Source organism: Xiphophorus maculatus, chromosome 15, assembly GCF_002775205.1.
Source record: "Xiphophorus maculatus strain JP 163 A chromosome 15, X_maculatus-5.0-male, whole genome shotgun sequence".
In the NCBI taxonomy this organism is placed as follows: Eukaryota; Metazoa; Chordata; class Actinopteri; order Cyprinodontiformes; family Poeciliidae; genus Xiphophorus; species Xiphophorus maculatus.
The window spans coordinates 10,073,329-10,095,734 of record NC_036457.1 but is presented as its reverse complement, the minus strand read 5'-3'; the positions used below and the strand labels follow the sequence as shown (position 1 = coordinate 10,095,734).

General features: G+C 37.9%; 1 protein-coding gene across 2 annotated transcripts in view; it reads left to right on the top strand.

Moving 5' to 3' along the window:
• Positions 1-22,406, top strand: part of akap12 (A-kinase anchoring protein 12) — a 46,345-nt gene that overhangs the window by 15,608 nt on the left and 8,331 nt on the right. Inside the window, exon 2 of one of the 2 annotated variants that reach the window (XM_005802589.3) lies at positions 7,954-8,029. In XM_005802589.3, coding sequence (XP_005802646.1) covers positions 7,954-8,029 — 76 coding nt within the window. Of the gene's footprint in view, positions 1-7,953; positions 8,030-19,625; positions 19,883-22,406 lie in introns of those variants that run through there. The other variant, XM_023347343.1, reaches the window with a different exon arrangement.

Sequence of the window (22,406 nt, the reverse complement as noted above, 5' to 3'; positions counted from 1 at the left end):
TTTACTAGAACTAGAGAGGAACAAAAGGAAAAAAAAAATCCCAATCATAAACAAAGACAGTCTTTAGCCACATGAAGAGTAGAAGCTGAAAAATGCAGGCACAGTCCGACTCAGAACACAGTTGTTTAACTTTATATTGAATTGTTTGACATTCTCCAGAAGTGAAGTCATACAAACTTCCTCTACAGGTGATGCAAACTCAGCTGGGTGGAGAATACTGCATTCCAGACAACAAGCACTGCTACGTAAAATGATCTGCCAGTGGAACAAGATATTTTTCCCGTATTACAAGCCAAAATGTCTTGTTCCACTGGCAGATTTTTTCACTTATAGCTGGTACTTTTTCATCAATATTAAAGAGTTATTGACTTCAAACAATCTCCTATATCATGCTGAAAAGTTTCTTGTAAGCTAGTTGTGTCTTATTTTAAGTGTACTTAGATATTACGTGCACTAGAAATTAGACCAGAAATACACAGAAAGCCAAAGTTGATTCTCATTACTAACTAGTTACTAAGCGGTTTTTGTCGATGAAAGATAGCAAAAGATCTTAGTGAGATGAGAGTAAAAATTTTACGGAAGAGTAACACATTTGTAGTACTTTGCAGCAGTTCAGTTGATCAGCCATGTTTGGTTCCCATCTTCAGATCAAATCTAGATGCATCAATTTTCAAATGTTTGCATTGGTGAAATTCACTCTGTTCTGATGACATTTGTGAATGAACTCTTCCTTCGCTGGCCCCCCTACAGTGTAGAAGTATTATCCCATCAGTGGCATCTTCTACTGTTTTTCGAATAAACTCCAGTGAGAGAGATGGAAATAAACAAGAGTTTCTAGATCAGTTCTCTGCAGTTGTGGTACCATTTTTGATCTTTGTGATTGAAAATGGAATGTGGGAAAAGTGCACAGATGCAGGTTTTTCAGCATAGAGCAAAACAAAAATACCAACCAAAAGAGTAAAAAGTTTTGTAATTTGTTTCCTCTTAGGTTCTTCTTTTTCTTTTCTTCCATCTGTTCTCTCCTCCCTTCAATCATCCTCTACTATCCTGTTATCTCCCCTCTCTCCCAGTTTTCCTGGACACTCCCTCCAGCACTCTCATCCTCCTTTTGTCTGCTCTCAAACTCCAAGAACGCCTTGGAGGTCAGAGGTTGGGAGGTTAACTGTCACAAAATAAGTATTGCGCTGCTGAAAGTCTTCAAGCTTGTTATCTCCTGCTGCAAGATTGCCTGGATGTGCACATGTCCCTGTTTGGATAGCTGGAACATGATAGCTAATGTTTCTGATCTACAATCCATTTTTCCCCCACTTAGACAGCTGAAGAATCTCTGTGCAACTTAAAACGTCAGAGCATTAAATAGCATTTTTCCTGCTCAGCAGCGCTTATACTGCCTGATAATAAAATGACCATGTCTGCCAGATGAAGTGAATCCATACCAGCTGTTTCCACTTCATTACTGATGGACATTTAGAGCAGATTTATTGGTCAGATTGAAAACATTACTATGTGGTACAGGATATAAAATTTACGCAGACCCATCATGATGTTAAATCACTGCATAAATCTCTGTTGAACTACAAAAATAAGTGAAACCACATTTAAACCAAACAGTTTCATGCTGTTTCTGTCTGTATTTGAATCAATTGCACATATTGCTGAAAGGTTTTGGAATTATTCTGTAGAATTTACGTCATGGACACTATTAAATTTGGTTTTTGTTTAAGTAGATATTAAAAATAAATGCTTTGCTGCCGTAAAAAGAATCAAAAGTTTAAGACGTAACTTTCCGCCTGTGTCAACCTCCTTATAACTAACTCCCTCCACAGGGCGTTTGGTTTAAAGGACATAAATATCCGCTGCTGACCTTTACCAAGTGAATTAGAAAGCAGCAGGTTTTCTACGTTCTTGGAAATAAAAGAGGCAGATGAGACAAAACAGGAATCAAAGATAAAATCAAGGGTGTAAAGTTAACCAGAGAAGCCTACGGAAAAACAGCAAAGGAGGAAATTAAATCTCTTTACAGCTGACCTTTAACATTGAGGTTTTACTCAAAGTCCACAACCAGATAGGCAGACTTTAACTTTGCCTAATGCTTTTAGCTTTGGCCACAGTTACTTTGATAATGACAGGGTGCACATACTTTCTTAAATATGACCTAAGTAATTATAAAATAGAGAAATTCAGTCATTTCACCTTGCAGAGGTTAAAATGAAATAATGCAAAAGGTTGAAATGAAATAATTTCTTTCTGGTTAATCTCCATCGAGTTGTGACAGAAGGTAACTCCAGAAGAAAGATGAAGACCTAAAATAGTGACAAACAGCTTTAATCTACTAATTCTCCACTTTTCTGCTTTATACTCTTATTTCAAGCACTACGATTTCATCCAAACCTACTTGTGAAATATGCAGGATTAGGACTCGAAATCAAGCCAAAAGCAGTAAGTGAGTAAACGTATCGCCTCATTTTTGACTATAGATAAAAGAAAGAAATTAAATCATCACTTTTCAGAGCTGGTATTAAATGTTTGAGTACAAAATTAAGCATGGTGGTAGAAATGCATCCCACAGGTTTCATTTCCTTTTACATCCTCAAAAGACCAAATTGTAAAGAATAAAACTGCAAATATAAGATGGCAAATGACCCACATGCCCTAATCAGATCATCTCAATGGATTATTGAGCTAAATATTCACCATATTTGTTTTTCAGGTTGCCATGAAATGCATAATTACTTTGTTGTTGTTTTTATTTGAGCATTAAGAAAAATAATAAGAGATGGTAAATTTGACTACTTTTGTTATCACCAGCAAACACTGAAAGCAAACATTCACATTCATGTAGGCCAGATATAATTTTGATCAAAATATCAACAACCTAACATCACTGTTTTTGGTAGAAAACCATATTTTTAATTGGAAATGACTTTGTAGTTAATGTAGTGGAACAAAAGCAAACCGACACAGACATGAAGCAGTTCCCACAATCAACTAAATATTGCTGAGTGACACAGGAGAGGAAAATATTCAATCTGCAGTAGATTTCTATTTTTTTTTTTGAGTTTCTAAAAGTGTGTTTGTTTGTTTGTTATTTTGTTTGTTTTATGGACTAACATAACTTTTACCTCCCTTTTTGTATTCTAACAGCAAAATTTGATACAACCTTCTTCATGTTTTGAATAAACTGTTCAGTGTTCCCAACGCATTTGCATGTGCAAATAAAGAGATTTCAACTTTAGTTTAAAGTATGTCTCGCATTTAATATTTTCATCTTTTTGTTTGACTTAATTTGTGTTATATTTGTTGAAAAAAATGTGCTGATGTAACATATAAAGAACACCCAGACTTTAAAGTGTTATTGTTAGCCTCAGTCTGCCTATTCCCAATACACACAGCAAAACCAGTAAAAAACTATTCCCAGACAAAAAAACCAGCAGTCTAAATTAACTCTGATCACATTACACCGACAATTAGAGAGGAGGAAAACAAGCCATTTGTTTTTTTGTTCATGCTGTTGTTTTCTCAGTCAGATGTTTTGTTATGTGACCAGTCGTCTCTGCTGTTTCTGCACGACGGAGTCTGTGTTTAGGTCTTTGTGGCAGACCATGGTGACCAGGCAGACATCAAAAAATGCACAACTGGCAGTGAAAGTTCATGATTTCAGTCAAGGAATTTAGTGTAAGCTGACTTTGTTAGTTTTACAACCAATTCAGTCTGGTGTTATGATATAGAAAACCTCTGCCAATGGTGTAAAACTAAGGATCTCAACCAATTAATTTTTTTGATAACTTTTATTTGAAAAGCGATGGACTCAAAGGCAGGATTGTGATGCACCGACGTCACATGAGGAACACTTGTGGCATTTGCCTCCAATGGTCAGAACTCATCAAAATGTTGCCTACATGACTTAGTGACAGGCTAACTAAGGGGGCAGAGGTGAACATTTGGTGGAGTCAGGTATTGGAGGGTCTTTGGAATTTCAGCAAGGAGGACAGGGAATGCCGGGAATGCCAACCATGAGTGAGAAGATGAGGGTGGGGTTGCCGCAGGTCTGGAGGTCAGCTTAGATGGCTCCCAGACACCAAATCTCCTCCAAGCTCCAAACCATGTTAACTTTTTTTTTATTATTCAATACAGATATTGAAGGTGACCTATTATATTTTTCTGAAGAGGTTAGGTTAGGAAAGGTCTAAAGGCCGTGCAAAACATGTTTGTTACATTGCACAAAATTCTTGGCATATAATGAGATTTTTATCTAGTCAGTTCTGCCTGCTTTAGGGACTCCTGTCACTTTAAATCCAAATAAGCTGATCACGACCACGCTCCCCAACTTAACGTTTACACTCACACCTGAAAATGGCTGCCTACGGATGCATAATTATACAACTATACTTCTTTGAAAAGCAGAAGTGGAGCCTCCGGTCCAACCAACAAGAAAGCATCAAGTAGTTTCTGGATGGCAAGTCAACAACAAAACACTTGTATTTTCCAGCAGCCATTGTACAGTGCAGACAGGGCTAAAACCAGTTGACCAAACTGGACCTCAGCTTGGAGTTGCTAGGTGGTTGGGAGAGTGCTAATTTGTGATGCTACGTTTCGCGTGTTTTTGAAAAGGTTAACACCAAAAAACAATAACTTATTGCCAAAAAACAGCTGGGTGGATTGTTTTTAAGTGCTTGGGAAACCCAAATGGAAGAACAAAAACAAGCAAAATGTGAATTTTGTATGATAGAGCTGTTGTAGGTTCTATCTTTTCCTCTATCTCTTTTAGCCTTGTAACATTTGATCATTTTTCGGCATTAAAGCCTGATTTTATACATAACCAAATCTCAGTATTTCTCAAGGTAATTTACACTCGGGGTTCTGGTCGGGTCATGAAACTGGTAAATTGCCCTGGTGGAGCACAGAGACAAAAATGAATGAACTCCAACAAATCTGCTTTAAAATACGTAGAGGTTTGATCTGGTGCAGTCATGAAAATTTTTTGTGTTTATTTTTGTCTTTATTCTTTTCCCATTAAAACAAACTATTTCTCAGTAAAGAGAAATTGTAAGTCTCAGTAAGTCCTTTTGGAATCCTTGTGCAGGAGTTGCAAATGATGCCATGAGGAATCTGTAGCCTGCATGTTGCTAATTTGATGGAGCAGACTTTGCTAGTGTAATGATTGTTATGCAATTTGTCAGGTTAGTCCAAGTTTTCCAGTCCTCTCTTCTTTCTTCAGCTGAAGTCAGGCAAATGTTGCACTCACATATCAGATGAGATGACATGTTTCTAGATGGATCAAACCTTTTAGCTAAGTGACAGCACGAGCGATGAAGTAGTTGCATTGTGCGAAAGCCTCGCAGTGAAGCTTTCCATTTTGGTAAAGTTAGCTGGGTGAGAACAACCAGCCAGCAACAAAATTAGATGCAGTGATCTGATTTCACGTCCAATCAATCATAGTCCGTAGGAGTCAGAGTAGCTTAGCTAATCACAGCACAATGTAAACCAATCCGGATTTATCTGAAATGTTGTAAAAGTGAGCCAAATTAAAAGGGTGGATTGCTTCAGTTTTTGCAAAACCACATTTTTGTCAGCATTCTCCTTTTCCATTTTTGTTTTTCACTCTTTAGTTCCTGTATGTTCAGATTGTGGGTGTCTTTTTTTCCTAGCCTGCTGGGAACAGAGCCTAACTTGTCCATTAGTTATATTAGCACCTCGGTGTGGGGGCCCTGGCTTACTCAACCCCCTGGCTGTGACACACAAAAGGCTTAGAGCTGCCTGCTTTTGTCCTGCTGTAAGCTGAAGATGCACCAGAAAAACTCAGCCAGGTCCTGGATATAAGACCAGATAAAAGGTCTTATGATACAGGGTGTGTTGTTTACCTATTAACACACTTGCTCATTATACTTACAATATTTCCTTTATTTAAGTGTGAACTTGACAACCTTTCATGATTTATTAACAGCTACAGGATCATCACGAGCGTTTATAGCAAGAATAAAACAAACATGTAGATATGAAGGAGCAATAACATCCTAATCTGAAACATACGAAACCTCGGAATGCTTCATTATTATAATATTTACAATCAAACATATTAAGAAAAGCCTGGTAAATAAACACACTGGATAATGTTTATTTCATCTGAATTCAAGTACATGTAAACTCATCAGTTTATGTCGTTATGGTTTATTAAACCAAATGTTCTGGGTGGTCAGATACAATGGAAATTGTGTAATAAAATTGTTTAAACATGTATTTCCTGTTACAGAATGAAACTTGTTAGAGATACAGCTTTGTCTTCTGGAGGAGTTTGTTTGTCAGAGTATAAAGAGATTACTATTTTTACACAGGGGAATATAAAACTAACTTAGTGGGATGGTCACAGTACTGGAATGTAAAATAACTTCTTTAAGTCGGAGGATAATGTTTGCCGAATTTATTTCGCTTTTAAAGATTCCATATGCTTCCTTGTTTATTATGTAAAAACATTTGAGAAATGTTATTTGACCTTTGGCTTGACTTTTAAATTTTTTTTCTTTCTAAATGAAGAATTTTATGAGAAAAAAAATCTTTGGTGTGTTCATGGTTTCCTGGCATTCTTGTTTTAGGACATGCTACAAATTATTTCTAATACTGTTGTCAAAATAGTAAAATGTTCCTGATTCTGAAGCCAAGTCCTGAATTGGAAAGGTTAAATATAAGGTAAACTACGGTAAAGAAAATCAAAAGAAGCATTCACTACTAATGACTCACGTGCCTTTCTGTGAGTATTAATGTGGACATTTTGCAAATAAATGACCCTGACTTGGTATTTCTGCGTTTTGGGATTTTTATCAAAGTTGAAATGTTTTTTTTTTACATGGAAAAAATTGATTTGAAAAACACGTGGCCTCACTCTCTGCCTTACAGAATTTTGGCATTGTGGTTTCTCAGTGGAGTGGGTTGACACTTTGAATCTCATATTATGTGGACAAAACTAAAGATTTGATTTACTCTTAATTGTGCTGTTATAAGATAAGTGGAAAAGAACATTTTGATTTTGGCAGTTCAAACAAATTCTGTCAAATTGTTATGTCTTGACAGAAAAGGAGGGAAAAGAAAAGTTTTTGACCAGCATGCTGGTGTATAGGGATTCACAATACATTGCATGTTTATCTTTGTTGTAATGTGTTGGCTGATTATTTTAGTAGCTTGTTTATAGGCCTGTAATATATTTGCTGACACTTGTTTAATGTAGCCAAAAGGTTTCAGAAAGGAAGGATTCATTAAGAAACCTCAACTCTGTTGATTCACTGCAAAACAGCAGACATCAGCCAGACGTGAGAAGCAAGTCCAATAAAACTTTGTTGTTGCAATAGAAATTCAAGTACAATATGTTTTTTTCAATAGCTGGATAAATGATTTATCTGTGCTGCTAACCACTAGCAGTAATACAAGATGGTAACATATTTCTCTTCCGTTCATAACAGTTTAACACTGAGGAAATGTGCTCTAGTGAGATATTAACCATCAGAAAGGCAAATAAATAGTTTATTATTGCAAAGTTTATGACGTCTTATATATGAGGGGGGCATGTTTGTTGCTGAACATTGGGTTGCATAGGGTTGCCAATTTAATGGCTTTTTCATAAAGAATGGCTAGTGACTCTTTCAAAAAAGAAAGTTTTTTTTTTTTAACATATTTTACTAGTGGGCTTGGAGATTCTGCAATGAAAGCAAATTAATTTGTGGTTCTTAATAGGAGTGCATTTTCTTTGTAACAGATAGATGTTTTTATATGAGAAGTTAGAGCGGTGTGTGGATCGGTTGTATTTGAGGTAACACTGGCTGTATGCTTAAGCCTGATGGAAATGTATTTTTTTTATGTTGCTTAATATCAAAGTTTAACTTTAAGCTTTTTAAAATGTGCATATTTATTGTTTATTATTGATTTTTATATCATTTTTCTGTTCTTCTTTTGTTTTTCTTTCAGCCTTTGGAGAAAAATGGACAAATCTCCAGTTTGACGAGTCTGAATGGACACTCGGAGGACAACACACTAGCAGAAGGTGTGTGTGATTGTGTGTTTGCTTTCGGTTGCCGCTCCTGCGGCCGGTGCGTTGAAAAAGTGACAGTGGTTGTGTGTGTTTGCGTCTGGGATCTTGTAGTTTGTGTCTTTAGCGGCGGCTGGAGGTAAGCGTGTTTGTGTGGGGTCGGCTTGCAGCCTGTGTGAGAATTCCTTGTCTGCAGATGTCTTCGTGGCTCTGCGTGATCCGGCGCTGATCCTAAACTAATCCATTTGTCAACACTTTGGAGGACACCTACATGGACACACACAGACCCACATGTGTAGGCATTCCAACATATTTTTATCTACATTTCATTCCTTTAGCGCCATCAAATTATCACCTTTACAAAACATTTCCTAGTTTAGTATGATAGATTATGCAAAACATATGCTTTTCCTTCACTAAATCTTGGAAAGCAATGACCCGATTGTATATCTGCTTAAATTCACGTGTGCACCAAGCCGCTCAAGCCATCCCCTGCCGTGCACGGCTATCTCTAAAGCTTGATTTGTTTATTTTGTTTTCTGTTTCTGTCCTGTCTCCCCTGGTCTGGGAGGGCTGCAGGGGTGTGTACGGCTTCCCTAAATATTTAGCAGGCCTTGACCCGGGCCCCGGACAAAGCAACCTGTGCACTTCATAATCTGCTCTGACCCAGGAGAAGGAGTAACCCTATCCAACTTAAAACAGAGACATATGTCACACACTGCGCTGTTTATTAAGCTTTTTAATGAAGTGATTTTGTCTGTTCACGGAGTAACCCAACAGAAGGAGGAGCGGGGAGTAATTCAGTGACTCCTCTGGTTTTGTATCGTTGCTAAATCGGTGAAATTGAAGTTATAGAAAACAGAAGAAAGCGAGGAAGGACATGCAGAAACAAACACAATTTATTTGAAAGAGCTTGCTTTGCGTTTTTCCTAAATGCAGAATGGACTAAAGATGCAACACAAATTTTAAAATTGAGAGCTCTTATCATTTTTGAGAAATACAGTTTTTAAAATTATGGAGAAAAAAAAAGTCTTGAAAGAACAGGCAGCTCAGTACTGGTGCTGCTCACTCTAATCTGTCGCCTTTTTGTGCTTTCTGTCCTTTTGACTGAATCTTTCAGGTATAAAGAAGAGACAAAACATTTCATACCCACCTTGAAAACTTTACCCGCTTTGATAACCCATTTATTATATTACTAGTTGTTTACTGTAAGGATATTGACTTACAGAAAGGTAATAAATAACATAACACCAGGATTTCTTACATTTTATATAAGGCCATGTTTTAAAACCCGGCAAATGCTATCTGATCCAAATTGTAACTTTTCTAGCAATTTTCTTTAGAATTCCTGAAAATATTTAACTAGGAAAAGAAAATCCCCCAGATAAGTAAAGGGAAAGGTACATGAGTCTGAAATTATTTCTTTATGGTTACAAAAGGAAGCAATTTGGGATAAAATTGTTGTGGTTGGTCACAAAATGATGGTACAAGTTAGCAAAGGAATGAACCGATCATAGCTATCAGCAACAATAATACAATAATAAGAACGTTTCGTGAGGCTTTCAGGAAAAAAAGAAAAGATGGATTATCATCTAAAGACAGTGTGGGTGGCAAGTATTTCAGATTTCATCCATCCTGATGCCCTAACATGAGTTTTTCCTCTAATTAAAAGAAAATTATGTGTTTGAAGTGAGTCACATGGCCTCATGGAAAGATTGAAATTTAAAAAATGTTGTGAAATGTCTTCGGAATTTTCCTTCTAATCTTTCTCTTCTCTTCCAATAAACCAAGGATAACATGTGAGGAGACAAAAACATAAGACGCATGAAGTTGTGAAAGGCCTTCAAGGCCTTGGAGGAATGCAGGGGAGTGAGAGGAAAGGAGACACACAATGAGGGAAGATAGAGACCGAAATATATGGAGGGCTTTGACATCCCACCACCGCTCTCTTGTCCTGCCTGATAAAGACAGCAGCTCATAGTGGGAGACAGGAAGCGGAGAGGAATCTGTCTGATAACGGCAAAAAAACACACAACAACCAAAGGCAGGATTCACATCAAAAGGCTGACATGTATGCAAACACACAGCTGTAATCTGCGCTCTCTCAGGTACACCAGGGTGTTTACAGTTTGGGGGACCAGCCCTGATGTGAAACTGCACTCACCAAAAGCAACAGCCTGACAAACAGGTTTGAGGCAGTATCGATAAGGACGGTTTGTTTTTGGACTCTCCTAAAGGCGCATATGTGCATTTTAAGTTTCAGTTTCTAGCAAATGGGCTCAAACACTTAAAAAGACATTCTCTATGTCACATCCACAAACTTCAAAGTATTTTACATAACATGATTTTCTTATATTTTAATAAAACGTAGTCTGCAAATTGTAGCTTTAAAAACCGCCTTTTACTTTTTGAACACCAATTTTGAAATCTTGACACCCTTTCTGGTAACTCTTCTTTTGAAGGGCTGTCCATAAGACTGACATAATACCGTCATGAACATGACACAACACCAGTTATGAATAAGAAGAAGTCTTCATGAAAGGTTATGACTGTTGTCATGAAGTTTAACTTGGTACGTAATGACACTTTTAATGCAAAGTTCACACTTTTAATGGACTTTTAATACAAGTTTTAGTACAACTTTCCATTAAACGTGTCATTATTTATCAATGGTTATGACAACAGTCATAATGATTCATGACAGTGTATTGTCAGTCTTACGCACACCCCTTCAAATAAAGTGTTACCCACATTCCTAATTAGATTTTTTTTTCTTGATCTGAACCACTTCATTGTAACTCAAAGTGGGTGCTCCTAGTCAACTATCAACGACTAGTTTACCTGTTTTTACTACAGAAAAGCAAACCCCCATCAGCTTGTTGCCAACATCACTTTGTTTTACCATGCTGTCGGTGTGTTCAGGGTGATGTTTTGCACATGGGTCAAAAAAGCTGCATCAAGTTGTCACTCACTGTCAGAGCCAAAGCTGAAAATCAGTTCAAACTCATTCTGAAGAAAAAAGGAGTTTCGAGTGCTTGGTTTAAAGTAAGATTGACAAAATGGAAGTGCATAAATATTAGATTCAGGACCAGGCACTGTGAGGAGGTAGATGCATGTAAGAAGCAAATGGCAAAAATCAGGAGAGGTAAAAATAGATTGAGAAATGGGGGGAAAAAACATATAAATGATGCAGTCACATATTACATCACCACAAAAGCACCGGTCCTGCAGACTAAATCAAAAGGAGATGTATAATACATGACCATCTGCCAAAATAACACAATTCTTTCTCATTTTTTCCTTTTTGTCTTTTCCAATCTAATTTGACTGGTAACAATTAGAGCTCAGTGTTGATGTTGACTTTGAGCCTTTGTGTTAACAACATTTCCCTTTAGGTTGCTGGTTTTTAGCTGGGTGTGGGCGTACGCAGCTGCAGCTGCAGATGCAGTGGGGACTCGAAGAATGACATCAGAGATGATGTCACTCGCTGGCAAGAGTGCTGACACAGGCTCCAGGTTGGGTCACAGATTTAAAAAAGCAACACACATTTCTGGACAGCTTCACTGGGAGATAACGAGTCTGATGGTGTTTTCACCGGCAGTAAAACTAGACATGGAAATAAATGGGTGTGGCTCATGCATTTGATTATCTTTAATCATCCAGATACTTTATGTATACAATAAAATTATCAAACAAACTTGTAACATAATGGACTGAAAATGTTTTCAAAACATGTTTTCTATCTCATAATTTGAAATAATTCTGCCTATGTTTATATTTGCATCTTATAATACATAAGTTAGGGAAATATTTAGTCGTTGTTTTCTGGTATAAAATCCTAAATGATACGACAAAAATGCATCGCCATGGATACAGAGGCAGTTCAAGTCAAGTTAGTTTTTTTTTTTTAGCACACACAATTTAAACAGTTAGAAACAATGTTTCAATCATCAGTAAGGCAATTATCCATTTTCAACAATAATAAAACAAAACAATTAAATGTAACCTTATAAATAAATTAAACACGTATCTCAGGAAAATGATTAAAATACAGCCATAAGCAAATAAATAAAGGTAGGTTTTTAAAAAGGATTTAAAAGTCTGTGCAGCTCTTGACACGCTGCATTTTTTCACCTAGTTCATGCTCATGAAGAAATTTTAGTTTATTATAAATACAACATGTGGATCTGTCTTATGGGTGGATATGATTTAATTTCAAGTCTGACTGATTTCAGTGCTCCTCTGGGGCCTCTACAGTTATGTTGCCAAGATGTTCATCATGCCTGTGGAAGGGACCTCTCCCTTCACTTAAGCTCCGTCTGATCTCAGTGTATGAGGCTTCGGGTTTATAACACAATCCAGCCACTGGATCGCTCCTCTTGAATTTCTGCCCACATTGCATTCCAGCCTGCGACATTCTCTTGCTGTTTACCCCACGAGAGGGAATAGTTTGTCTGTGACTTGTGATGTAGGTGTTCTCAGATGATGATCCGTTCAATAGACGTGAAATTACTTTTCTCTTCAGGAAAAGGAAGAGACGCAACAGGACAGCATCAGAATCCCTGAAAGCCTCTTAGTCTCTTAAGATATTTGTTCTCCAGGCAGAGGTTCAGTTTAAGTGAGTGCTTTTAAAGACACACCCACAGTAAGTTAGTACATACGTAAGTAACAATTAGAAACGTTCAACTTCTAAGTGGACTGGACAGGAAGATTTATCTAAACACAGCTTGAGTAGTCTGTTTTATAATTTTATAAAGGAAGCCTGTTCAACATCTTAGACACTTTCGCTCTGACACTGAACAGGGATTTTCTTTTCAACACATTTTCTGCTATATAAAACCTTTTCGCATTCAATTTATGCATTCTTGATGTTTGACTTGAAAATAGTGTAATAAAAGAATAAACAAAGTTGAATACAATAAAATAATTTATAATGAAAGGAAAATAAGAACAACAGTAAAGTATATTTTCAAGTTCAAAGAAGGAGGTCGAATTATAAACTTATTTTTACACCCACCGCTTTTACGTTAGTAGCATCTTCCAATAAATAACTATGTTACTAAACGTCGAGCTCATGTTTAACTGGGGGATGAGTGAAAGAGCTTACATAGATGGGACACATCTAGAAGAAATTATTTTTATATCATTTGTTTCAAAAAAACACAACTTTCATTTGTGAAGTCTAAAAACCCCCAAAAAACAACAAATGGATTCTTAGCTTTTCTCTTGAAAATTGCTAAATTAAGTTATGTTAACCAAATATTTGCAAATCTGAGCTCCATTTCATGAGCCACATTAAGGCATTTTTAGTACCCGAAACAAGAAGTAACTTAAATAGAACTTTTTGTCGAAACAGACTAAAAAAACATAATGCTGCACTCAAAAGAAAATCAAGAACAGATTAAAAAAAAACTCTCTGTCTGGAAAGAGTTGCAAACCCTTTTCTAAGATTTTCTGCTCCAGCAAACCACAGTGAGAGACATGATCAAATGGAAAAAACACCAAACAGAGGTAGACCTTTGTATGAATACTAATATTACTCTAAAAGAGCATCTACAACTCATCCAGTAGGTCACCAAAGAAAACATCCAAAGCACTGCAGGGCTCACTTTCCTTAGCTAAGGTCAGAGTTCATGATTCCACAATAAGGACGAAACTGAGTAAAGTACCAACTATGGGAGGTGAAAACTAATGACTATAAAAGTTTTCTAAGCTGTACTGCCATAAAATGAACACTACCCTGGCAGCCAACCATGGTGGTGACAGTGTAACAAACTGTATTGATTCCACATTTAGTTGGAAAGTTTAGCTGGATGTGAGAAAATAAAAGCTGTGAACATGTGTATCCTGTTCAGTCACATTACCAATCTCAAAGTTTTCATGTCAAATAAAATAAATTAAAACTCCTCCCACCAAGACTGTCCAACTTTCCCCCCGCCCCGCCCTGCCCGTCTTCAGGACCCACTCGTCTCCTCAGGCGCTCCTCTCTCATCTGTCCCGGCATCAGGGAACCTAATCTCTATCCTTAACTCCTAACCTCCCCCAGGCATATGGAGGATTTTAGAGAATGGACCAAGAATGTGGCGGACCCTTCCTTCTCCCCCTTCATTACCAGAGCAGCGGCCACTGCGACACTCCAAGTTAGATATGATTTTTACCTCACGGACAAAACTGAGGTGGTTGCTACAAGGTTGTGTCTGGAAACTAGCCAATTTTACCACTCTCTTTATTCAAGTATTATTAGATCAAATTTAAAGATTAGTTTATTCAACTGCAACCTGTAATTTTAACCTAAAAGTTGGGAATCATCTCGTTAATTTATACTCACTCATTTGTATAAGCTAACGTCCTTCAGGGACCCTCAAAGTGCACATCTCCGGTTTACCATTTGTACGTGCCAGCATGCTAAAGGACAGGATGATGCCTAACAACAACTGGAAGGCCAAATTACTGATGCAGATATCTCAAGAATGCAAAAGAAAGCGAGGATGTGTGTAACAGATGGCAAATTCTTGCAGAACATGGTTCGGTGAAAGAGCTGCTGGACGAAATTTTAAGCTTTATGTTTTTGGTTTCTGTGAGAAAGCAGAACCACTTAGTGTTTTCAGAGAATTGCGTGCAAGCTGGTGGAAGCATTAGCTTCTCTTTCAACAATAGGATCTGTAAACAATATTTTCTGTCGCTTTACTTAGACGTCACAGCTGTACTGTTCTTCTTATCGCGCTACATCGGATAATTCATGTCCCCTGAATGAAACTGTGCACAGTGCATGACCGTAACAGTAGGAAATGAGCAGCAGGAAGAGGAAGTGATGATGTCAAGAGCTGACTGCATTTCCTGTCCGACATTCTTCATCCATCACTTCAGCCCAGTGCAACAGAAGAACTGGGGCATTGAAGTGCAGGAATGACTGAAAAGAAAGTGGGATTAAATAGGAGGAATAAATGACAGAGTCAAAGGAGCAAAAGAGCAAAAGATATAGAAGAAAGGAGAATTACACAGCGAAACAGATCTCTCTGGTCTCAGCCGGCCTCTCTTACCTTCTCCCATTTCCTCCACTTATTTTAACATCATATTTTCCCGTTCTTGGAAGTGTGAGAGGCGGCGTCTCCGAAGCTGTCTGGTGATGTCATTCATTTCTAAATAAGCCACAAAAAAGCCACCTCCACCCATCACCCCGATCCCCCACTTCCCTCTCCCTCCTGCATGAACACAAGACCCCACCTCAAACATTCCTCAGTTCAGGGACGTTTTCTGATCCAGCAAGATATGTGGGGCGTCAGCCACCAACAAATCAGCTCCGCGTTGTTGAAGTTTGGTTACAAAATGTGCTGCTTGGATGAAGGATTGTTTTAATCAGAGCAGCATTTTTCTGCTGAAAGACAAAGAAGAAAAGTGTCTCTCGACTTGTTTTCATCTTGTGAAAGTTTTTTCTTTGTCAATATATTACGTTTCTGAGCTGTAAAGACATTTTAAGATGCCGCCACAACATTTTCTGTTCTGTTGATTTTTATGAGAGAAATGAAGAAAAGCCACCCCAAAAGCCAACTTAATTTTACTTTCTGCTAAGTCAAATTTTGTCAAACAAGCAGAAAGGCCCATGAAGACTCCTAGAGGGACTGAGAAATATTTCTCAACTAAACCTAACTTTAAAATCTAGCTAGGAGAGGCTGCAGGGATGTGTACTTTTCTTATTTTTATCAATGACCAAGTCTGTTGAAACTTTTTCACTAAAATAGTTCAAGTGCTTGATCAGGACTGATGCTAGATCCAGTTCTTGACCGGTTCTATAAAAAAATAAATAGTTCATGGTTCATCCTGACCAGATGCCCGAGCCACCTCAACTGGCTCCTCTCGATGTGGAGGAGCAGCAGCTCTACTCTGAGTCCCTGCCAGATGACCGAGCTTCTCACCCTATCTCTAAGGGAGAGCCCAGACACCCTGTGTGTGTGTGAAATTAAATATAATAAATGTTATTAATCCCAGAGCTGTGTTGGTACCAAATCTTGTGGTCAAGAGCCAGAACCTGGAGCTGTGGAACTACGAATAACCAGTGCTAAGCTGGTTCTAACACCAGTTGAGCACTGCAACTGGTTTGATGAAATGGTTGCTTTTCATGTAAATCTTTCATACACAATTCTTAATATTGATCATGCTCCTTTAGTATTTGAATGCATGTAATGTAAGATCAGCACTGTTGGGTTTCTGCAGATAGAAACTTTTTAAAATATTAATTGAGCTTACTGTACTGCTTGATAACTAGCATCAATTTGAACGCATGTATGATTGAATTGAAAGGATTTTGTTGTGATTTGGCTCTACATAAATAAAACTGGATTGAATTGAATATTTAAAAACATAAATGTTATTTTTATTTTTTACCCATTTTTGGCTCATTTTATATCTTGAAAGGCGCTTTATAAATAATTACCGTACATAGTTCTAAAAAGTTACATTGCTATTAGCTTGTGTTGCTAATAATAGTTAGCTTGTTACTGAGGACAGTGCTGTTATTTCCCAACTTGCAACTGGGAAATGTTCAAGTCCAGAGATAAATGCATCACAGGATAACCAGCCACCGGCTCTTGTTTACATCCATCTGCTTTAGCTTGTAATCGAGAGTTCTGCTCGTCCTATTTGGGTTTTAGAGTTTTACAATTTAAGATCTTTATCTTTTTGTCTCTTTGGACTCAGCTGGTCATTGCAGTGAGTGTGCGATGTCATGGCGCTAATGATCAAATGGAAAACAAAGACACAAAGAAACTGTTCTAGCCTTTCTTGGACTCCAAACTTTAGAATAAATAAATTGTGGATAGTTGCATTGTCATGACTGGGCCACAAGAAGTTCAAGATGTTTAACAGCTTAATTTGATTATTGAGATCAACAAAGAGAAGCGGACAACTATTTTGGTGTTAGATTGAGTTAAGAAGACATTTCCGGTTTGGATTTTAGCTTTACGTTGACTTGATCATTCATCCATTATGAAGAAAGTTTGAGATAATATTCAGCATTCATTCAGGCTTATGCGTCTTATGTGGTACACTTCAAGAGAGACTGATAAGCAAAAAGAAAATTGCTCCTCTATAGTTCATTTTGTATTGTTTGCAGTTTCCCTCTGCTGTCTAAATAAAAATGTGTCAGTATGTATGGAAGTCCAGGAATGTGACTGATGTGGGTGAGTCACATGAAGGAAGTTCAGAGGGAAAAAGGAAATGCGGGTCGGTTTTACTCCATAAATTCCCATCAGCTTGACTCACCATCCACTCAGCATTATGCGCCGCTGTGGTCGCCGTTATGTAGCAGAGTACAAATAGTTACATACCCATCAGATGAGTCACTGGGATGAAAGAAAGCATCATCCTTGCAACACATTTAAAGTGCATGACTAAGATTAAAATAGTCTTTTAGGTACTGACAGTTTTTTAATCCAGAGCTGGAATGAAATGATATTCCTATGACTGAGTACATGTAACTTTGTTACCAGTTGGAGAAAGGACTGCTCACACAGCAGCATTTCAAGGGTCTCCTCCTGCATAATGTTATAAAAAATAATGTTGTTATCCACTGAAATTTTCTTTCCAAAATGATCTCTTATTAGATTTTCAACTTCCTCCGCTTAATTTAACGCACACAAACATCCAAACAACTCCCATTTTTAATCGCACCCCTGCTTGCTCTGACTGGATGATTTGCAAGCGACGTTTGCAGGACACACAAACAGATTTAATGACTCGCACATGATGAAGCGCCAAATTTACAGATGCAGACTTGTAAACCTGGAATCTCAGATGCGTTCTCCATGAGGAGGGGGGGGGCGCTGATGTCAGACTTTCAAGCTACTCGATCTCTGCTGTTATCACTCGGTTGGGAGCTCTCTGTTTGGAATTCACACATTCTTGTGGGACAATGCAGAAGTGTGACAGATCTGATTATGCCAGTATTTACCTGAGGAATTATCTGCATTCCTTCTGGTCTCTCTTCCAGCGCAGACAAAAGCTGAGGTAAAGGTGTCTGCATTGGCGCAATTGAGAGGGGCCCCTATTAACATTCAAACATCAGGAGCCATGTGGAGACTTGGCGGCACTCCTGGTTCATGATTTAAGTTGAGGATCTGGATATAAACAATCATGTTCAAGGACAAGTTTTGTACTTTTCTATTAGGTTTTAGAAGCTCAATGAAAGCCAGCTGGGAGATTAGTGTTCATATAAAGTGCTGAAGTTCACTCTGGGTTACCTCAATCAGCATTCCTACAGGACTTTTGACATGAGCCATGATGTACAAGGCTGGACGCCTCCTTTTATAGGAAAGACAGAAAGAACGTGTATTTAGGACTGCTTCTAAGAAAAGCAAAAAAAACCCGAATAGGATAAAAACCAGCCTCCTCTGGAAAAACAGCTGATTAAAAGATGCCGTAAGTTTTTCCAAAACTGAAAATGTATAAAGATGTGAGAGTTAAAGGGATACATTTTATTCAATTTCAAGATGATTTAACATTTTTTCATCTGTGGTAATACATTGTGGTGGCAGAATCATGCTGTGGGGTTCCAGTTAAATCCTGTCTTGAGAAGCTGGAATCAGAATAAGCTTTATTTGTCATGTTTGTGCGCAGAAACAACAGGTTTCTTCCCAATGTACAAACATTTTTAACATAAACACTGTCATTCTATAAATTAGCAAATTCACTCCAACAAAGCTTATTTGCCTAATTAACAGTGCATTTTGAACCTTCAAACAGAAATTAAACAATTTTTACAAAACCCACATCTTTATGTTAATTTTGTTTATTGGCCTAATGTATTATTATAATCTTAAATGTAATCTTTTCTTGAGCTATAAACTCAAAATTATCATAATTTACTGAAATAAAGGCTTTTAAACATAAGTCTGTATGTAATTCATCTATAATGTGTTTCATCTTGTGAACTGAGTTACTGAAGTACATGGACCTTTCAATAATTTTCCAATTTATTGAATAGGTCTGGAATGTTAATATATATATACAGTGTTTATTTTAAAGTAAAAAGCTGTTCTAAATCCTGGTTAAGACTTGAGGTTCATTTTCCAGCAGAACTATAATCATATACATACAGCCAGAGACATGGTGACTATTTTAGATAAAACTATATTCATGTCAAAGTCCAGACCCAAAACCAACTGAGAATCTAAAGACTTAATGAGATCTTCATAGAGACTCTAAATTCAACCTTAATAGTCAGTTTCTAGATGTTTCATAGCTGGTGCAAGCATCATACAGCAAAAGATTTGCAGCAGTAAATGTAGCAAAATCCATGCCACACTTTTCAGATTTTTATACTTTTGACACATTATTGATACTTTTAGGTTGTCAGTAGTAAAGGCTAAATTGGAGTATCACATGACGCGCTGCAGACGTTGCTGGACGATGAGTTCTGAGGCAGTGGATAGGAGAGGAGAAAGAGGAGGATGGAGGGCTGAGTGGGGACAGGGAGGAGGCGCAGGGCAGGGGGGGGGGGGGTTCATTCAGAACAGCTGAAGAAAGGCAAGGGGAGGTGGGAAGAAAAGAAAGGGGGAGGCAGGGGTGGTCCTAACCGTGACATGTGTGTCAGTCTGTTGAAATGTGTGTGGAGACCTCTGTTCACTTCATTCTGCTGACTGACTGAGGAGTGCTGGAAGTGAGAAGAAACAACTCAAGCCCTGAGAGGGACTCAGAGGAGGGAAGGCTTACTTTTACAAAGTGTGAAGAGAAGGGAAGGAAAATAGTAGACTGCTAGAGCTTACTCGTGATTTTTTTTGGTCTTCAGTTTTCAAAATCTTAATTTGGTGCATCTTTTTTTGGGCTTGCTTTTCTTCTGGCTTCTCCCAATGCTTGGAACAATTACTTTAACAGGTAGGAACCGCTTTTTATGTCTGAAACACTGTTACCTTTTGTGTCTGTCGAAGTCAGAATTAAGTCAAACTATTTATGTTGTAAATCTGTATCCATTCATTTGATTTGAATATAACGGGACTCATTCAAGTGTGTTTTCCTTGTGTAAGTGAGTATTGCCAAAAGCATTGTTGTACTAAGGGTGTGGTTAGTTTGCATTGTGGTTTCTGGATGTTTTGGCATGGATGAGTGATCTCAGTTGGAGAAAGCTTTGCCTAGATTACCGCAGAACATCACAATGTAAGAAAATCTGCATTACTTAACTTTGCAAACACATTTCGTAGCAATAATCTCTGGATTTATTATCCTGAATCAGTGAGAACATCTTAAACATGTTTCAAACTTTGCAGTGGAAAAATGTCCATCAAATGTTCATCCTTGATTTTCTTTTTTTATTGTACAGACCAACATCTGAGTCACCACACTGCATCCCATGATGTGAGATGTTTTATTAGATTAGTGCGACTCTAACTCCCAGTGGGGATATTTACTCACGGAGGATGTGTAGGGAGAGAGAGAAATAGAGAGAAAGGGGAGTCTGGAATTGATTGCATGCCAAAACATATCCTCTTTCCCAGTTTCCGTCATCTTAACTCAACAGGATGGTTTAAGTAGAGCAGGATTGCATCACGATAAATTAGAAACTCACTGGTTTAGTACAATGTTGTTTTATTTGAGTGGATTATAACTCTTGATGTCCTCCCCCCTCTGCACAAACAGAGATGCTCTGACCACACCTTTAAAGATGTTAGTGTGTGTATGGGGGGTGTTAAGTATCGTCTCCGTTGGGGGAGGGTGACGATGTCTCCTTGCCCTGTTTTTAACGGACTGCTATTGTTTTAAAATTCCAGACCCAGACTAAAGTATTTGCATGTATTTGTATACAGTCTCTTGCCCCCGCCCTTGCAGATAAAGGCGACCCCAAACGAGACATGCAACAGCCCCAACAGAAACACAACCTGACTTCAGCACAGATTGGAGTAGATTTACAATCAGTTATTGGCTGCAGCTCTGATATTTAATATCACCCTCACACACGAGGATATGTCTCCAGCTGAGATAAGCACCTCAAATATGATGGCGAGTGTCAGGAATATGCTACACCCTCATTCCTGCATCCATCCAGCTTAACTTTAGATTCTTCCCGGCCTTTGCTCGTCCTCCTCCGCCAAATATTTACAGTCCCAGGACTTTGACGGTTGGTTGAGCAAGAAGACAGAGATCAAAAAGATGGAGAAGATGCCAGTGGTCTGTTAAATCAGCATGGTTCCTGTTTTATTGACAGTGTAGGTACACAAAGAAGTGGCTTACTTATAGTGTAACTCCTCCCACGCTCTTCTTTAATAACCTTTTCTGTTCTGGGGACTAATTGAAAACAGCTCAGATGAACTGGTGTGAATGTATGAATTTAGATTAGATTAGTGGTAATAAAAAAAAAAGTACCATACATGTAATACAAAACCTTTATTGTCACTTGAATCCTTTCCCTATTTACCACTGCAGTCAAACTCAACAATTTAAACTTCCTGTTAGCTGTAGCCATTTTTGATAACAAAAAGGTCGACCACCCCCCTTCCTTTATTTTCCAGGGGCCAGTGAGGGCTTGGAGGCTATTGTGTTTTTGTATGCTTGTGTCTGGTTTGGGAAGGGGGGGTGGGACCCCTTCCATCCTGCTGTGGTGGAATTTGGGTCAAGGGGATTGGGACTTATTTTAAGGAGAGATATTGAAAGGGGGGTGAAAGGGTGTTGCATTGTTTAATTTGAATAGTACATGGGCAGAGGCAAGAGACAGTTTAACTAAAAAAAAAGGAAACAAAGATTCTTGAAGTCCCTTGCTATTTAAACTCACACTACATTGAGCTCATCTAAAAAAATGTTAGGGTTGGGCATCATTTGCATTCCTCTTAAGACAGAAAAGGCAGGAATGTCCTTCATCACACTTTTAGTAGATAAATTAAGAGTGTTTCAGAAAAAAACATTCATCTTTGGTTGCCCAGGCAAACATTTTCTGTATTTGAAAGTTAAAATATTCTTGGTACGCCGTCTATGTCTATAATTCAGAAACAAGGGACGTAGGCCGATGTGCAGTTTAACATTTTTGTGTGGAACGACAACATCTAAATTATAGAGAGTTACTAACCAGATGAGTTCAGTTGGAAATGACCAAGAACTGAGTTCAAGCACTACAAAAAAATAATTCTATTTCAGTTTATTGAATAGAATATTAAATTTAAATTTTTTGGTTAAAAAAAAAAGAAATTTATTATGCAACCACTAATTTACTCAAGTTGGCTTCATTAACTGGCAGATTATTTCCCACGATGAGCTTGGTTTAAACAGCGGCTTAGTTGCTCTGTGTGTAATCCTGTAACCTGAATCCTTTAGCATAAATCTTTCTAGGATTTTTTTTAGAGACCCCAGGGATTTTAGACGTGAAATTTCCCAGACTGTAGTAAGATCTGAGGAGCCTCCGGCAGCCCCGCTG